The sequence below is a fragment of the Spodoptera frugiperda genome, chromosome 21 (assembly GCF_023101765.2).
Source record: "Spodoptera frugiperda isolate SF20-4 chromosome 21, AGI-APGP_CSIRO_Sfru_2.0, whole genome shotgun sequence".
Lineage (NCBI taxonomy): Eukaryota > Metazoa > Arthropoda > Insecta > Lepidoptera > Noctuidae > Spodoptera > Spodoptera frugiperda.
The window spans coordinates 5007691-5021812 of NC_064232.1; the positions used below are offsets into that span (position 1 = coordinate 5007691).

The window sequence follows — 14122 nt, forward strand, 5'->3', positions numbered from 1 at the left end:
GAGGACACAGTTTTACCTTTGGGACATGTGCAGGGGTCAATAGAAGCTGAACACCAAGTTTGTGGGGTCGCCACCCTGTTTCCCGGCTGCCATCTAGTGACCAGTTTATCATGGTCTCGCTTTTTATGATCTTTCCGTAGATTTAACAGCCAATTTATACTCGTGTAACCATGACAACACTTATGCACTATTTACAGAGACAATGTATGACTGCGAATAGACTACGACACAAATTGTGTGATATTTCAAGAAGCGAGACGACCAAATGAAATTCGTAACTTTTCAGGAATCACACTTTATTTTTACAGAACAACAATCCGTCCCATCGACAAATTTCGATTAATCATTTCTCGCCGTTTTTGAAAATACGTTCATTTTTTAACATACGCCATTTGTAAACGACGTTCCATTTCAGCCTACAATCATTTTAAAACAATTTATATACACAAACACACAACGTCACACCTTTTTATCCCCGAAGGGATAGGCAGAGGTGCATTACGGCATGTTATGCCACTATACAATGTACACCCGCTTTTCACCAATTCCGAAAATGCCAGGTAATACTTTGCCCGACTCGGGAATCGAACCCGAGACCCATTGTCTGGCAGTCGCACTTGCGTTCACTCGACCATCGAGGCAGTCACAATTTATATAACTACGAAAATATATCTACGAAATGGAGAATGTTAATATTACGTAACTTAAAAAATACCTACATCCTTATATTTAAATAACTTTAAAATATTATTAAGTAATAACCTACTTTTTAGTTACAAGTATAAAAAAATAAAAATGAGACGTTGTATTATGACGTCACAGTACAACGTTAATTTTGTATGAGAAATTCAAGTCATCAAAACCTTAGATGCATATAATTTGGTCAGTTTTGATTGTAAGACAAAACTAAGTATACAGATTAATTCGTTACATCGAGTGCTTCATAGTTACATACATGTCTAAAAACGTTAACATTCTCCATGATGAAAGAGGTTAAATATATTTATTATTGTTTATCCCTATGTACCCAATAATTAAATACTATCCTTTTATATTATAAACTCACAAACCCGGCGAACTCCGTTTCCACCAATGATTTTCTAGTAAAAATCAATTCTTGAATCATAAAACAATAAGTCAGTCACAGATAATAGAATTATAAAATCTTAAATTCGAGAAATACATCAGATTCTTAATCGACTTTTGTCACCATTATCTCGAGATTGGCTGAACCAATTTTGATGTGGTTTTGGAAATGTATTTTGACATTCAAGAGCAGGTATAAAGTATATAAAAATGGTGATCAAAGTCGGTTTTTTAAACTTAGTTTACTAATTACGAAACTATTTCCCACTGCGACATCTTCTAACATGATCATAAGCTACATTATAAATTTTGCTCGATCGCTGTTGAGGTTCACTTGGTTTTGGCTTGCATTGCAAATAATTTACTTCCTCGTAGTGATGGTGATTGGGGTCAGAACAGTCTGGACTTTTCGGAACGTCATTATTTGGTTGTATAGTGGAATTTTCAATGGAACATGAGTCGTACATCGATTCAGGTATTGGAGTCATTTCATTGTCTTCTTTAACACGATTGCAAGGTGCCTGTAAACATAAAAATATGTTTTATGTTAAACAGTTTTAACAATGGCACTCATTTAAAGAGGCAGTTGTAATTTGGATTTTTTTGTTTAGTTAAAAAATATAAATGGCACGTTTAATAACTAGTTCAGCAGTTAAAACTAAACAGTAAAGTATACAAAAATGAGTAATAAAAAATAATGAAATGGATCAGTGAATATTAACCAGAAAAATAATTAAATGGGCGGTAAAAATTATTAAGCGAGCGGTTACGTGCGGGCAGTAATAAATCGGAATTTGTCGGTAAGAAATCTCTTCTAAGCAATTCTTTAAACAATGAGGTAGTAAAATGAAAAAGAAAAAACAGCAGGCAGGGTTTCTGTCATGACTCCGGCGCTGCGAGCCTCCGGCAGCCCCACGCGTGCTAATCGTCGCAGACGGATTTCGCTCACCACCGCTAGCAGCCTCCTACTCATTAGCCCCCGAGCCGCATCGTACATATGCGCCTCTACGCGATTTTAAATTACACTCTAGGGGTGGGACAAACAAGACTACGTGGAGTCGGTTTTGTAGCAATTCGGTTCTGTCACTAACTTTTGTTGCACTGCATACTAAATGTTTAACAAAAGTTATTATTTAATTGTTTCAGAAACTATAGCAAATTAGTTTGATCAGGCATTACAATTTCACCGACACCATTTCCTACATAAGTTACCATAAGTAACATATCACCGCTCGCTATAATCTGCCGAACTATAACGCTCATTCCGTCACTTTTACCGCTCATTCGATTATTGAACGGCTTAATTACTTTTAGAATTGACATTGTATGATAAAATAACCCAACTATGAGTGACACACGACGCGGCGATTGTCGCACTGCTACGTGTGTCGCGTAATGCTGCTCATGAATATGAGCCTCTAGCATGGCTTGAAACTAGTCGAGTTCCTCATCAAAACAATACGTGAGTAAGCCGATAACATAATAATTAATAACCCAACTAATTCATTTTTTATTACTGTCCATGTTTTACTGTCGCAATAATAATTAATCAACAGCCATTGGAAATAAAACAGGTTTGCTTAGCAAAATAAGATGTGTGTTACCTGTGATGCTTTTTCGTATTTAGGATCATTATTTTCTGGAAGAACATAAATTCCCCTGTTTGGGTCGTTTTGGAACATTTTGTTACCGTAAAATGGCTGCGATGTAGGAACCTGAATATAAACAAAAAATCTAAATTATTAGACAGAACTAGCTTGATACTCTGTGTATACTAGGTTCCGCTGAATATTCAATGACTCACCACTTGGTATCTGATTACTAACTATTAGCAGAGCCGTATTATCGCTGTTAAGGCCAACTAGGCAAGTGCCTAGGGCGCCAGGTTACAGACAGACAGACAGACAGGGCGCCGCAGACATTCGTACCCAACTGCACATGGAGTGGTGTCGGCGCCAAAGAATGTTAAGACGCTTGATGGTAAGTGATGATGCAGCCTACAATAAGGCACGTCTGCCCATAAGCAACCTATTCACTCGGGCTTTGAAGATACCCTGATTATAACCATCAGGAAACACAGACTCCGGCAAAGAATTTCACTCCCTAGCAGTTCGCACAAGGAAGTTTGAAGCCAACGCTTCGTGCGAATGGCTGACCATGAAGCCGTGGCAAACAGGTTTGCTTTCTATACTGCGGTGTGAGCCAGCGTCCTGTGAGGCCCCAAGAGAGGTGGAAGTGAGGGGCGGCAGAAGTTCGATTCAACCGTCTTGACCAGGGATCAAAACGCTTTACTACCCGCTGGGTAAGAAACCAGTTTGTTCCCTATTCGGCCAATGTGGTTGAACCAGACCGGTTGAAGGCTCTCTTCTTCTGAAGAGTGTCGCCAGCCTTACGGCGCCTGGCATCCGCCCATGCCAAGTATGCCGCTTGCTTTCACTCCTCAGTCTGTCTACAGTCGGCATCGAACTGTTACGGAGCGGGTCGGACGATGGGGTTTTAAAAAGTAAGGTATATTGAGTAATTGACACATGTTTTACAAGTTACCATGCCCGACGGAAGTCCAATCCAATTTGCCCGAAATACGATTACAATTGCTTATGAAAACAGCAGCGGTTTCCTATTGTATTGACGTCAATGTAATGGGAAACTCAGCAATTTTATTTTATATTCTAGGTAATAGTTATTCCGATATAACAGTACCTATAATATGCACCTCTGTGTATCCCTTGGGAAATAAAAAGAAAGATAACATACCTCAGTATTACTAGTAGTTTTTGGTCTTTGAATTCTTTTACGCCAGTAGACTATGCCCACAACAGTGATCGTTAATACAAGACCAGAAATACATGCAAATATGATGATTAGGTTATTGGACGTATCTGAAAAAAGAAATCAAAATAGAATCATACAGGGTTGGATATCAATCGTTTTAAAGTTAGACGTTTCCAAAGTAGAAAAATGAGTGTCCAGTGTCCTCTCTAACTTTTAAAATAAGAGAGTGAGAAAATAAATATATGCTGTAGATTTTAATAGAATGGTTTGAACGAGATATCGTTATTAGTTTTTAAGAAATAAAACATTTTCAAAAACCGCAAATATAACTTTGTGGTTCATACAAACACTATTTAATTATTTCGAAAAACATGCATAATTTTACAGCTTAAGCCAATACATTATACAGTTACAGTGTTGAAAATTGACAACAAAGAAAAAAGAAATACAATATTTTTAATTAGTTAAAACTAATTCAGCCAACCATCTTCTCACAAAACCTTAAACATTCACGACCTCCTTCCATCTCGCTGCGAACAAATCACACTGGTGCAGACGTCAAGAGAGCATTGATCATCGTCAATGCACGAACGAGTGGAGAATTTGCATGCGCGACTGTTCGGGCTGCCGGGACAGCACTACTACTACAGCAACACTATGTAAAACCAAGTTATTTTATAACTTTAATTCTATTATTTCATCTACTTGCATAGAATCATACAGAGTTGGATATCGTAGTTTATAAGAATCAGGTTTATCATACGCCCTGTCTCGTTAATACTCCTCATACAAGCGACTTAAAAGAATTAAAGACGTCGAAAACCCAATTACTCCCCTCCCCAATCTTCTCAATCCTTGTATTCCCAACAATTCTCAAATTCCTGACCCTCAAGAGGCCGGCAGCGCTCTTGTAACTCCTCTGGTGTTTCGGTCAGTTACTTACCTGTATCGTTTGATCCATCTTTCAGTTGTAATTGTACTTCTGCTGAAGTTTTATTTAAATCATATGAGTGATCTCCTTACTGTTTAGATAGACAATATGTTCAAATGTGAACACTCCTGTTTTCCCGTCATGTACTTACGTGGATTAATTTGATCCTCAAAGTTCTCCGAGTTTGATATCTCTTTCAGTTGTAATCGTATTTCAGCAAAATTCAATATTTTGTAGTTTTCATAAACAATGCATTTGATATTTTTTTTATCATCTTGTTCAGTTAAAGTTTTTATAAAATTTTTATCTGCATAATAATTTATCGTGCCCGATAATCTATAACCATTTCTAGATGACTCTTCTCCTGTAAAAATAAATTAAAAAACGCTATACATAAAAATATCCAACAAAAATTCCTTCAAGCGACGTTCCTGAGTGACATAAATGTAATGACAGACAATGCACAGCCGAAACTACTGGTCGTAGAGTGCTGTGGCATGAGTGCTCGTTGTGGGGAGTACGGAAGTACTAAGAGAGGATATGTTATCATATTGGCTGGTAATATATGAAAAATGAGCGAAATACGTCCCATAGTTTGGCCACAAAGTGCATTTTTCTCTTTAAACTAATTTGCAAACTCTTTACAAATACGGCATTACAGCTGCGCCACATGTCCGTAACATTCCTATGTTGCAGACATCCGTGAAGAGTTACATTTTGTTTGATCCACTGAAGAGTTACATGTTACAACATGTCAAGGAACATGGAGCTGTTCAAACAGAATTTAATACTTGATTTATTTAATAATTTATTTCATTGAAATAATTAATAAGGTAGAAGTAATCTCCATCAAAATAAATTCGTTAATAGACCTAAACCGATAGGATTGTTATGAAGAAGAATACTCATTCAAACATTGATTATTATTTGTTACTTACCATTAAAATTCCATTTAAATTTATAGTTTCTATAGGGCAGGATATTCAGAACACACCCCAAGCTTATAGTTTCGTTTACCGAGTATTGGTAGACGGTGGTCCACACGTCACCGCTACGGTACTGGTACAGAATATTTGATCGGGCCAGACCGAACACCCGTACCGTGCCAGCTGAAAATAGGAAATTTCAAAGAAGCAATACTATATTTCAATATATAATTTTATTATATTAATTTTATTCAGAAGTACGAAGTTTTTCAGGGTCATGACCATGACCGCTCTGCTAAGAGCGTTGACTGAGAAGAACCAAGATGTTCCCTCATCCACCGTCAGAGATATTTGCCAGAGCCTGTGTTTCCTGAAGGGTATATAGAAACCTGATATAGAATAAGTTGCTTATAGACAGACGTGCTCCATCGTAGGCTGCCTTATAGCTTACCATCAGGCGAGATCCCCATCAAATATTTAAAAAACTACTCAATATTTTATTTATTTACTTTTTATGGGATAAGCCGACAAACGAGCATTCGGAACACCTGATGGTAAGCACTTGGCACCGCCCGTGGATACCACAATACCAGAGGAGTTACTAGGTGTTCTGAGAGGCCGTGGTATTAGTCCGGTAGATCCGGCCTATTCGTGCTGAAACATGGCTCTCCCTCACTTACTAATATAATTTACGAACCTGCAACATCAGACTCGAATGTTATCCTGGCATATTCTTCCTTCTCACTTCTACTATTAAAGCCACATGAAAGAGTTTTCTTGTTCAGGAAAACAGCAGATGAATTTATAGTAGCAACTATTTTGTCATCAATTTCCTTAACTGCAAGTGAATATTTTAATTTATGAAATTAGTTACAAATGTGCAAAATAAGCTTTTAGTTATACGTCCTGATAATCAGGAGAAACGGGTCGATCTAATGAGCCCAAACTCTATATGTTTACACACACAGTATCACGCATTTTGTCCGCGAAGGGATAGGCAAAGTTGCACATTACGGCATGCAATACCGCTATACAATGTACACCCACTTTTCACCATTTGTGTTATAAGTCCAATTTAATAGAAGGCGAGCCTATTGCCATACTCTGGGCACAATTCCAATCTCCGTGCTACTACTGAGAAATTTTCGAAAATCTGAAAAAGCACTTTAATACTTTGCCCAACTCAGGAATCGAACCCGCCTGCTGTCGGATAAGGGGTATCCCCTTATCCGCTTAGTCGCACTTGCGACCACACGACCAACGAGGCAGTCTTCTCTCTTCCAATTCTATCATCAGACCGCGTCGATTGCAGCCTAATACTGCATGCTCATCTAATCTAATGACAATACAATAATTGCACGTGTGTCTAACTCAACCATAGTTTTATGAAACCGATATGCTTCTGGCGCGCCACGGTACGTACGTATGTTTCCGTCTTTAATGATATTATATTAATACTAACCTTTGATTCTATTGTACAAAGTTACTTGGTTACCGTCAAAATAAAACTGTAATGGAATACTTGAATACGGTCGTTTAGCTTCGCAAGTGACGATGATCATTTCTCCGTCTACATATTTGAATATCGGATAGTCAAAATATGAACCATTTCTTCTTACGTAACGTTCCAACAATCCGTTCACTGTCACTATCAGTATGTTGTCTTGTTTATCTAGAAATAGAAAAAAAGCACTTGAGAGCTTCTCATGACAATACCTAAGTACGTGTGTCGCCTGGACCGTCAACCAGGCTACATCCTTGTTGACTGGACATCTACATTACATGGGCTGCTGTTTACATGTTAACATTAACTGACGATGACGACTCCTTGTAAATACTCGCAGCTTTACATGCGTAATTGTGTACATAAACCTTTCTCTTGAATCATAGTATCTATTCAGAAAACCGCATCGAAATCTGTTGCTTACTTTCAAAGATCTAAGCATACACAGCGACAGACAGCTGAATGAGATATATTGTTCTATACTACGAGTATGATAAAGTGACAGTGATTGATTACCTGGGTTGTGGTTCAATTCTTGTTTATAAAAGTAAGTTCTGTATCGATATTTATTGTTTGTGTGACAAATACAGTCTATATAAAACTTGTCTTGTTTCAAAGTTAGTCTGGTTCGGAGCAATATACTCGTGTTACGTTTTGGTGGTATTTCCAATATCTTTTCTCCTGAAACCAAAAGTATTGTACCAATTTTTATCAGTTATTAAATGTATATAATGTAATAGAGCATGGCGTCTACTCATTATTTGCACAACGGCAGCGCTTAGTGCAGAGCTGTCGTCGTACGGCTCATTTACATGCCTATTGTCCACGTAAACTGCACTTAAAGCGCACGCTTTCGTCGATTGCAAGACGAATGCTTGCATCTTGCATAGAAACATTGAAAATTGTGTCCACGAAGCGGCAACGTCGCGTTACTCACTACTCATTCAAATCCGCTTCTCACCATTTGTAGGTTGCATGCATTCGTCATGTGACGCGTGTTAGACAGTAAGCCTTAGTCTATGGTTAAGCTCCATGCTTCATCATCACCTTCGTCATCCTATCAGTCACAAGACATCCACTGCTGTACATAGACCTCCCCCAATGACTTCCACATAGGCTGGTTGGAAGCAACCTGCATCCAGTTGCTGCATGTGACCTTAACTAATTCCATGCTTCGGAAATATTAAAAGTAACATATGTAATTTAATTTTACCATTTTGGTTAAAATATTCCAACGACACTTCAATTTCTTTGTCGACACTGGCGCATACGAGTTCAATATTTTGATGATCAATGAAGGAAAAGAAGGTCTCGCCATCGTGTTGCACATTTAAACCCGTTTTAGTGAAATTCAGTGAGTCTCCGTTTATTGATACACTTACAGATACTGAAAATGAATTGCGAAGTTAATAAACTGTCGAGCGGTGACTGAACAACCAGCTGCCTCGCAACGTGTAACGGGTTCGTCTCCCGCACGGAGCAACTCTTTGTGTGATCCACAAATTGCTGTTTCGGGTCTAGGTGACATGTGTATGTCAAATTGTATGTTTATAAAAAAAAGTGTAAAGCATATTATTGTAATATGAATATTACATTTTTTTTTAAATAAAATTGATCGACTATGTCATCGCAATCGCACGTAATCATGCGTTTTAGGAGTTCCATTTTATTTAAAACGTAAAATAAATGAAATATTGCTCGACTTGGCGGGGGCACTGCCGTGCTCTCAGATCAGGATTAAAAAGCATTATTTACAAGCAAGGAATGTATGGAAAAGAAAGAAAAAAAATCTTACGAGCTCCTTTCACATGGAGATTAAAATAATGATATTTCTGTAGAATTCTACATGCCCATCTTGTGCTCATGTCAGGAGTTACACTTGTAATCTAAAACAATACCATGTTACGTATTTAAATATTAAACATAGGAGAGCCGTGCTGTGGCACGAATGGACCGCCTCGATCGGAGTAATACCACGGCCTCACAGGAAACTGGGGTGTAACAACGTATATGTTCTGTTTTGTCCTTTGAGTTAGGTTACTGGAAGCCAAATCTTGACCCCAATCCCCCATTTCTCAATTCCTAAAGGGCCGCCAAGTTACTTGTAACTTCTTCAGTGTTACGAGTGCCCATGGGATGCTTACCAGCAGGTGATCCGTTTGCTCGTTTGCTGCGAGGACGCTATACCATAACAGTATAATATCAGACATTTTGTGGTTAAGCTAAATTTGATCATGGAATATAATATTTGTGTAGAATAAAAGAAAGCATTACTGTAAGTATGGGTTCCCTCTATCTGGCAGAATTTTAATGCTCCGAAATTTGTTTGACATAACACACTTGGCAGAATCTTCTTTAAACAAATATACATATGGCATAAAAATCATTTAATATTATTATTGTTTTGCCGAATGTTTATATGTCCGAATTTACAAGGGCATACTTTTAAGATGGTAGAATTTTATTTGGCATAATTACGTTTGGCGAAGCTTAATTTTGCATAATTTTGTTTCACATAACGTTTATTTAGAGCGACGATTGTTTGGCATAATGTCACTTGGCATATTAAGAAGATGGTAGAATAAAAGTTAGTGAAGTGACAGAACCGAAACCCTAGAGTGCAATTTAAAATCGCGTAGGCGCGGAGGGGCGAGGCGGCCCGCGGGCTGAGGAGCAGGCGGCTACGAGCGAGCCGCCGCTGCTGAGGCCAACAAGCCGAAGTTGCGGTAGTGAGCGAAAGCCGTCTGCGACGATTAGCGCGCGTGTGACCGCCGGAGCCCCGCAGCGCCGGAGCCGTGACAGAAACCATGCTTGCTTGCATGCTGTTTGCTTGCTGCATGCTTGTTTGCTTGCTTGCTGCATGCTTGCTTGCTTGCATGCTTGCTTGCTTGCTGCATGTGCATGCATGCTCCATGTTTGCGTGATAGATGAGTCTTTCAATTATTATGGATATTAAAAGTATGCCAAAAGACGATTCTAACTGTGAACATTCTGAGATATGATGGTTCTACTTTTTAATTATTATGGTTATGAAATTTATGCAAAAAGACGATTCTGACAGTGAACATTCTGCAATATGATGATTCTACCTTTCAATTATTATGCGTATCAATTTATGCCTAAAGATGATTCTGACTTACAAAATTATGCGTTTTTAACGTATTACAATGCGTTGTTATGCAAAATAAAATTATGACCAAAAAAATTCTACTAATAAAGGTAGACCCCTGTAAGTATACGTAAAACTGAACAAATCAGACACAAGTTTCCCACTTATTGCTTTACTGCCTACAATAATATACTCACATTAATGACACTGTCCTTATCGTTATTTGGAAATTCCTTTTCTATAAACGTAGTTCCATATTTTGATAGATAATCAAAACACCTGAAAATTTTAAAAGTGTTTTATTAATTGCCCAACCAAAAACAGACCCGGACCGCGCGTCTCAAAGGGCCATCACAAGGCTTAGTACGAGTTTTTTTTTAAGTTTTAGTAAGTTTAACGACATCGGAACATATCTAATTGGTTGGTTTCTTTCGTTCTTGTTCTTGTTGGTTGGCATCACGTTAACGAAAAACAAACTCGTACATGTCCAGTCAGTGATCCGGCTTAAAGCAGGAGTAGGAACGGGTGGTGTTTACTCAGTAACAGCACTCCCTCTCGCCTCACCCAGGGCATCGCACATTACAAACCTTACATAACCAGCGTGGCTGTTTTTAATTATTATTTGTAAACTTTTATTTTGTTCAACGTAGTACGTATTTATGTTGTTTGTATCCTTCCCGTATTCTAGCGTTATCACTGGATTCTCTGAAAATACACAAAATTAATTAATGTACTATTCATCTAGGAATTAGCAGCAGTATATTCTTTATCTTCTATGTTTGTTTCCTTGGAAAGTCTCCAGAACCCTGGGCTTGATTTGAAAAATCCTGCGATCATCGGAAAGTTCACTTCGAGAAGTAACGGGGTACGTTGTACCTTGATATACTTTAGAAAAACCTATTGAATATCACGCGGACAAAACTGCAGCTAGTTGTATAACAGCCCGAACAGTCCACTGCTGGACTACAGACTTCCGTAACATGAGAGAAGTTTGCCATAATCTTGCTCGGTAGATCGGTTGGAGATCGCAGTATAAAAGGTTCAGGTTTATCAGAGAACGCTGCCGCGCGGTACTTAGTCGGCTGTTACGTCACCCGTTGTGGTTACCCCTATTCTAGTAATAAATGTATCTATATACATTATTCATATAATAAAACTGTAGAAAAGTCGTTTTTGTAGGTACATCAATCTAAAAAAAAAACAAAGTGTTAAAGGGCAACCAACAGAAGCCATTTCCAGCATTTTTAGAATTCATGTCTGTTTGTCTATTTATTTGTTCAGACATCACGTAAAATGTACAAAAGCAATGAAGATAACTTTTATATATTTTATTTGAACATCACTTCAAGTAACATTTACTTTTTGTTTCATTGCAATCCGATCAGTCTATCAAAAGATATTTGAATTATTCAAACTTTGTAACGGCACTCCACTCAAGCTCACAAATCTGCAGCACAACATAATAGAGGCTGAAATATTAACCCGCTGCGGTGCAGGTGATATTGTTTTATTTCAAAAATACCAATAATTTCAAACAATTTTCCTTTTCTTTCAAACGAGTGCAATTCCCAGTCATTCTCTGTTATGCCATGACGATTAATAAAGCTCAGGGCCAGATATAATCCGTTGCGGGGGTGGACCTAAGTATTGGATGCTTTTCCCATAGTCAACTATACGTAGCTCTTTCACGCGTAAACAACCCCAATAACCTTTATTTGTACACTCCAGATCGTTCCACGGCTAATGTTGTTTATAAAGAAACACTGGCATGAATATAAAAAAAATATATATATTAGTCGCGGGCACAGCTAGTTCCGTAATATCACGTTTCAAAGAGCTGACCTCAACATACAAACAAACAGGTCCGGCTGAGAACCTATTTTTTAAATTGATTAAAAACATAATTGACATACCTGTAGTATCAAAAGCTTCACATTGTAATATTGGTATTATGAAATAAATCAATACTTTCACACAATTATTAATTTTACACCTCATATTGGCATTACACGTCAACGATTAATGTCGGAATGATATAAATTACTGAAATACAGACACCGTAATTAACAAATATTAACCATCAAAACAGGACAAATGTTAACCATCAAAAACATCCTGTGAAAAAGACCAAGTTGCAACTCAGTGTTTCTACCGCGCCGCGCTCGCTTGCGGCGCTAGAGCGAGTAGTTAGTTAGTACCTATAATACCTATTGCCTATTTCGGGTCACACTCGTCAACAGGCACTCAAAGCTTTTTAAATTGGAAATTTAAATGTATGTTTGTTGTTATTTATTAGTGTTCTTTCTTTCGTGAAATTTAGTCTATTTGGGAGATTATGGTACTTCAAGACATGTCCCATTCTTGCTTTTTCACTGTGTCGATCGATCATTAAATGATCGATGAACTTTTAAAATTATTACTTTGATCACAATACAAGGTGTAACTTGTGTCGAGCTGAACCACGTTCCCCTAGAAACGTAAGTCGAATTTGTATTGAAAGTGGTTTTATTACTTTAATGTTGTTCAGTTGTTGCTGAACATATCTTTTCCGAACCCTGTACCGTACCGTACCTACATCTAAATGAATGGAATAAATATAAATGTATAAGATTACAAAGTTATTGATGCAGTTAATTTATCTAGAAAACTGGACCGAATTTACATAATATTAGATTTTTCCCTTGATGTAAGTACTACACAAACAATAATTGTATTCTAAATTTGAAACTTCTATGTCGGCTAGAAGTGCCTTAAACTTTTGATGATCGGTCAGTAAGTCAGTGAAAAATATTTCAAAAATTTGACAAGTTATAATTCTTAAACTACTGGTTCAAATTTAAATATATGTTTGTGGTAGTATCTGAAAATTCAGGTTTCTTGTTTTATCCACGACCAAATTATAGGTTGTCGAAATTGGCCTGAATGGCTTCGAAAAAAGGATGGTGCGGTCGTGCCGCTTTTTTGCTGGACTTGGCGACGGTAGCGCCCCACTACCGTGCCCCCAGATAAAATATTTACATTCGGTTTTCCTCGTCAATTAGTCGTCTCAGGGATCTATTATTAGTTTTATGTACACTCGACAACACTAATTATTTTTTTTACATTTAGGAGGCAACACATCGACTTTAATTAATTTGAATAAAACAACATTATTTTTTATTGCAAATAATTTATTTTGTATGTGTTATTATGTCTAATTAGTAAGCAAGTTAAACATGAAAAAATTTGATGAAAATTGGAAAAAAATATCGTGGGTGCAATCATTTAATACAGACACGTTTAACATTCACAATCTGAAGCTCTTTAAATTTAATTAGACCAAAACGAGTGGTGAAGTGAATCAACATGTTAAATGGAAAGAAATTATGACAATTCCAACAGCTTAACAATAACATCACTTCACCGTCTCCTTTAGACTTTCGATATTCCTAGTAATGGACAAAACAGCAAATTGCGACAACGTGTGTACCTATTCAGTTATTACTAAATTTGCTTTTGTTCACATTGCTTAACAATTATGAATGTTATGTCTCTATATAAATAAGGTTTACAATTACTAAATAAAATAAATTCAAATGATTCACCATGTTTCCACTAACTTCTACACGATAATATTTTATCCTTATCCAACTTATCTAATGTTTTATTGTCGCTTAAATTACAACATTGTTTTCAAAATTGAGATCAACCTAACAGATTGTAATTGGTTTTGTTTTATCGATGAGCTATTATAGATTTGTAATTGTTATGTTCAGCGCTGACTTGCTGCAACGTAAACCAGCAGAATGAAGGTA

At 37.2% G+C, this 14122-nt stretch overlaps 1 protein-coding gene across 4 annotated transcripts; it reads right to left on the reverse strand.

Annotated features, from left to right (window-relative positions):
* Window positions 1-278: 278 nt before the first annotated feature.
* Window positions 279-12447, reverse strand: LOC118280526 (uncharacterized). 4 transcript variants are annotated; one of them, XM_050701903.1, is made up of 14 exons: window positions 12242-12438; window positions 10916-11033; window positions 10526-10607; window positions 9015-9105; window positions 8433-8606; window positions 7736-7900; window positions 7178-7387; window positions 6413-6553; window positions 5728-5898; window positions 4941-5153; window positions 4802-4840; window positions 3841-3965; window positions 2691-2801; window positions 1077-1607 (listed from the first exon to the last, which is right to left on the reverse strand). In XM_050701903.1, the coding sequence occupies exons 1-14, from the start codon at window positions 12324-12326 to the stop codon at window positions 1344-1346; spliced, it is 1989 nt and encodes a 662-aa protein (XP_050557860.1). In that variant the 5' UTR covers window positions 12327-12438; the 3' UTR covers window positions 1077-1343. The 4 variants fall into 4 exon arrangements, with proteins under 4 accessions (XP_050557861.1, XP_050557860.1, XP_050557859.1 ...); XM_050701902.1 differs by having other exon boundaries at window positions 4802-4843; XM_050701904.1 differs by lacking the exon at window positions 4802-4840 and having other exon boundaries at window positions 279-1607; window positions 12242-12436.
* Window positions 12448-14122: the final 1675 nt, after the last annotated feature.